This window comes from Oncorhynchus nerka, linkage group LG12 (assembly GCF_034236695.1).
Source record: "Oncorhynchus nerka isolate Pitt River linkage group LG12, Oner_Uvic_2.0, whole genome shotgun sequence".
NCBI lineage: Eukaryota > Metazoa > Chordata > Actinopteri > Salmoniformes > Salmonidae > Oncorhynchus > Oncorhynchus nerka.
In genome coordinates this window covers 13,573,701-13,579,247 of record NC_088407.1, presented here as the reverse complement: position 1 = coordinate 13,579,247, position 5,547 = coordinate 13,573,701, and the positions used below count along the sequence as shown (strand labels likewise).

The 5,547-nt window shown below is 39.3% G+C and overlaps 1 protein-coding gene across 1 annotated transcript in view; it reads left to right on the top strand.

Annotated features, from left to right (window-relative positions):
- LOC115123687 (liver-expressed antimicrobial peptide 2-like) overlaps nucleotides 1-1,841 on the top strand; it is a 3,622-nt gene extending 1,781 nt beyond the window's left edge. Inside the window, exons 2-3 of the mRNA XM_029653041.2 lie at nucleotides 246-424; nucleotides 537-1,841. Of these exons, the coding sequence (XP_029508901.2) occupies nucleotides 246-424; nucleotides 537-576 (219 nt within the window). The 3' untranslated portion in view covers nucleotides 577-1,841. The remainder of the gene's footprint in view (nucleotides 1-245; nucleotides 425-536) is intronic.
- Nucleotides 1,842-5,547: the final 3,706 nt, after the last annotated feature.

Below are 5,547 nucleotides of genomic sequence, written 5' to 3'. Positions count from 1 at the left end.
ACTGTTCCCAGGCCGTCATTGAAAATAAGAATTTGTTCTTAACGGACTAAAAAAAAATGTCAAGGATTTCACTGAACAGTTTGATGTTATGTGATTTTTATATTTTTTTATCCGAGCGAGCATACTGCCACTGGGCATTCATAATGTTTATGTATGATATATGTACTTAGCTGGCTCTACCTTTGTCTTTAACTGTCTGTCTGTACCGTTGGATCTCTCTTCATTGATTAAATCTGTTTAACCAGGCGTCTGCCAGCCCTGTTCCGTCTGTGGATGTCCCGCCCAGCTCTGGTCATCTCCAGCCTGAAGGTCAGAGGGCACTGAAGCGGATGGCTCGTATGACCCCGTTGTGGAGGACCATGGGTACTAAACCCTACGGGGCGTACTGTCTAAACAACTATGAGTGCTCCACTGGGATCTGCAGGTAAGGTATCTGTCACACACACCTGGGCAACACACCTGGGCAACACACCTGGGTCATAACTAATCTCTCTCTTTCTCTCCTCTCCTCTCCTCTCCTCTCCTCTCCTCTCCAGGGGTGGCCACTGCATGTTCAGCCAACCCATCAAGTCCTAGAAGAGAAGACGGAGGAACGCTCCCAACATCATTCCCAATCTGTTCTCCATGGACATACCCTCCCTCTCCTCTACATAGCCAAACATGCAGACATTATGTGGCTTGACATCTATCTATGCAAAACAACCTCTGTATTCGTAATGTATAGCTGAAGTATGAGAAGGGTTAACATATCTTAAAGGAAAGGTTAAGGTATACCTAAAATATATATATATTCCTGAAGATTTTGCTTAGGCAAAGGGGATTGCTATATTTTACTCTAATCTTTCTGACTTTACCAAAGTAAGCAGATGCCATGCTGATAAGGGTTAGATTAAAGCATCTTTAACAAACCCCTTATTGAGATGTTCCTGTATCGTCCTTTAGGGGTTTCCTAAGGCAAAAGGGTTACGTTCTTAGGAAAAATAATCCCAGAAGGGTTCTTCGGGTGTCTCCGTAGGAGAACCCTTTCTGGTTTCAGGTAGAAAGGGTTCTCCTATGAGGACAGCCAAAGAACCCTTCTGGGTTCTAGATAACGCTTTTTTTGTTCTAAGAGTGAAGATGTGATATTGAATGCTAGCTTTTGGACCGTACCAAGGGGAACAGCATGTAAATGTGACAGACACATGGATTTTTGGTTATAAGGTTTTCAATATTTCTACTAATATTTCATACAGGGTGCTGGCCAGAGACAAAACAGTAGCTAGGCGCCTAAACATAGTCTTTCAAAGTGCTTCACCAAATGTTAACAGTCAACACACTCACATTCAACGTAATGGTGACTGTATTCGCTTTGCCATCGAGGAATTTATCCTCCAACTATATCTGTCGTGCAGTATCTGTTCAATCGGATTAGATGACGTGGCCTTTTAAAATAAAAAATCAGAATCAGATACATTTTCATGGTACATGTATGATACTTTGATCATACTTGTATCATACTTGATAGTGACGTGGAGAGAGATAGGCAATGTCATAACGTCAGACTTTGGAACTTTGTGTTCCGGGGAAAAAATATACAAAAGAAAAAAGAGAGAGTGAAAAAAGGGGAAAGGGAGAACAAGAGAGAGAGAAACCGTAGTGTCATTGAACCAGAGGTGGAGGGGGAGAGAAAGAGATAGATAGATAGATAGATAGATAGACAGACAGATAGATAGATAGATAGATAGATAGATAGATAGATAGATAGATAGATAGATAGACAGACAGACAGACAGATAGATAGATAGATAGATAGATAGATAGATAGATAGATAGATAGATAGATAGATAGATAGTGAAAAGGGGGAAAGGGAGAACAAGACAGATTGAACCAGAGGTGGAGGGGAGATAGATAGATAGATAGATAGATAGATAGATAGATAGATAGATAGATAGATAGATAGTGAAAAGGGGGAAAGGGAGAACAAGAGAGAGAGAAACCGTAGTGTCATTGAACCAGAGGTGGAGGGGGAGAGAAAGAGATAGATAGATAGAGAGTGAACGTGAGAACAGACATGGAGCAATGGTTATGTGTAATGATTGACCTCACCTTTGACCTCCCGGCCAGATGTTTTATGCATATAGAGATGTACTAGAGAGCTCGTCTCCTGTCTTTGCAATGGCCTTTGGTCCAAGTGCTCTCTATCCAACTTCATGTTTATGCATGCTCACTTTTTTCTACTTTTAATATATAGAAACATATTTAAATCGTTTTCGTATATGTATTTACTGTATGTATGTAATTAAACAAGTATTTATATCGTAGTCAGTATTTTGTGAGATTATAACTAGTCTCAAGGTTGGGAATTATGTTTAAGCCTGTGGTCTGATGAACAGCATCAAAATGATATATTTTTTATTAAGATTTCTTATTTATACCATTCGTTATCATTCGTACTCATTTGAACAAAATGTCATTAAAATATCCTATTCATTGTATTATACTTCCTTAAACTACGTGGTTGCCATAGATACCAACGTATATCAATCTCCTCTGGTCACAAAACAATGTGCAATACTAAATAAAGAGTATTCTTAAATTACCCCTGAGGCAGATTTTCTTTGTATTTATAAGCCCCCTTTTCAGTGTGTCTACTACGGTCTACTAATACCAGTCTCTTAATATTCTTGTCTTTATAAGCCCCCTTTTCAGTGTGTCTACTACGGTCTACTAATACCAGTCTCTTAATATTCTTGTCTTTATAAGCCCCCTTTTCAGTGTGTCTACTACGGTCTACTAATACCAGTCTCTTAATATTCTTGTCTTTATAAGCCCCCTTTTCAGTGTGTCTACTACGGTCTACTAATACCAGTCTCTTAATATTCTTGTATTTATCTTTTCATTAGCCCTTTTCAATATTCTTGTCTTTATAAGCCCCCTTTTCAGTGTGTCTACTACGGTCTACTAATACCAGTCTCTTAATATTCTTGTATTTTCATAATGCAAACTTTGGAAATAAAGAATAGACGTTGTTTACATATTTGTGAAATGTTTGTACAGATGTAGGATCTTAATTTGACCGGTATTGTCACAGCAAAATAATCCTGCAGCAACGGGATTTGAGTCCATAAACTTGCTTGATTGGCAGTTAGGCTATTAGCTGGCCAAAAGTAGACTACATGAAAAGTGCAATACTGATAATGTAACTGTGAGTTCATGTGGGTTTTCAGTGAATTTACATGAGTCATGAAGCTCATCTGCATTTCCTGCAGTGCAGGACGAGAGATCAAATTAAGATTCCACATCTGTACAAGATGAACCAAACTGTAAAACTCAACTGTCGACATACTTCTGGCTTTGAGCATGCATCACACATACTATTTTTTCCGAAAAATAATTTCCAAGTCAGTTAGAAAATACAAAGATTTTAAATGAGGTGCTACAAAACCGATGAAAGTACTGCGAACAGAAATACATTTGACTTTAGTTCTTTAACCAAACTGCAATGCAGGGTATATTAAACGCAGTTCATCATGATCTATTTTGACATAGAGAAATGATGACTGTGTGCAACCCATATGGTTTCATGAACATGTGCAGCGTAGGTATTTGGGATTGCTACAGACGTAGGATCTTAATTAGACCTATTTTGTCACAGCAAAATAATCCTGCAGCAACAGGACTTGAACGTTTAGTCCATAATGTTGCTTGATTGGTGGTTAGGCTATTGGTTGGCAAAAAGCAGACTACATGATGCAATACTAAGTGCAATATTCTTCATATAACCGTGTGCTAGTGTGGGTTTTCATTAAATGTATATAATCACAAAGCTCATCTGCAGGACAGTTCTCAGCAAGAATATAGTGATCAAATTAAGATCCTACATCTGTAGGTCTAATGTTTCTTGCACAATGTCAGGGTCAGCCAAGTATGTATCATAGAGAGAGATAGAATAGTGGTGATCAGAGACCGGTTAGCCGAGAGGGTCTCTTTCTTGCTTCTCTCTATCTCTGTCTCCCTCTCCCCCCACCCCCTCTCTCTCTCTCTCTGTCTCCCTCTCCCCCCACCCCCTCTCTCTCTCTCTCTGTCTCCCTCTCCCCCCTCTCTCTCTCGCTCTCTCTCTCTGTCTCTCATTTCAATTCAAATCAATTTGCTTTATTTGCATGACATAAGAATGTACATATTCCCAAAGCTTACTTTGGTAATCAATGTTGTCAACAGGACAACAGTAACAGCAATAATCAAGGGTTAAAATAACCAAACAATGAACGATAACAATAACAAAGGTGTAGAGGACATGTTGGTATACAGTAGAGGACATGTTGGTATACAGTAGAGGACATGTTGCTATACAGTAGAGGACATGTTAGTATACAGTAGAGGACATGTTGGTATACAGTAGAGGACATGTTGGTATACAGTAGAGGACATGTTGCTAGAGGACATGTTAGTATACAGTAGAGGACATGTTGGTATACAGTAGAGGACATGTTGGTATACAGTAGAGGACATGTTGCTATACAGTAGAGGACATGTTAGTATACAGTAGAGGACATGTTGGTATACAGTAGAGGACATGTTGGTATACAGTAGAGGACATGTTGCTATACAGTAGAGGACATGTTAGTATACAGTAGAGGACATGTTGGTATACAGTAGAGGACATGTTGGTATACAGTAGAGGACATGTTGCTATACAGTAGAGGACATGTTGCTATACAGTAGTTTAGTATACAGTAGAGGACATACAGTAGAGGACATGTTGGTATACAGTAGAGGACATGTTGGTATACAGTAGAGGACATGTTGGTATACAGTAGAGGACATGTTAGTATACAGTAGAGGAGTTGGTAGGACATGTTGGTATACAGTAGAGGACATGTTGGTATACAGTAGAGGACATGTTGGTATACAGTAGAGGACATGTTGGTATACAGTAGAGGACATGTTGGTATACAGTAGAGGACATGTTGGTATACAGTAGAGGACATGTTGGTATACAGTAGAGGACATGTTGGTATACAGTAGAGGACATGTTGGTATACAGTAGAGGACATGTTGGTATACAGTAGAGGACATGTTGGTATACAGTAGAGGACATGTTGGTATACAGTAGAGGACATGTTGGTATACAGTTGGAGGACATGTTGGTATACAGTAGAGGACATGTTGGTATACAGTAGAGGACATGTTGGTATACAGTAGAGGACATGTTGGTATACAGTAGAGGACATGTTGGTATACAGTAGAGGACATGTTAGTATACAGTAGAGGACATGTTGGTATACAGTAGAGGACATGTTGGTATACAGTAGAGGACATGTTGGTATACAGTAGAGGACATGTTAGTATACAGTAGAGGACATGTTGGTATACAGTAGAGGACATGTTGGTATACAGTAGAGGACATGTTGGTATACAGTTGCTATACAGTAGAGGACATGTTAGTATACAGTAGAGGACATGTTGGTATACAGTAGAGGACATGTTGCTATACAGTAGAGGACATGTTAGTATACAGTAGAGGACATGTTGGTATACAGTAGAGGACATGTTGCTATACAGTAGAG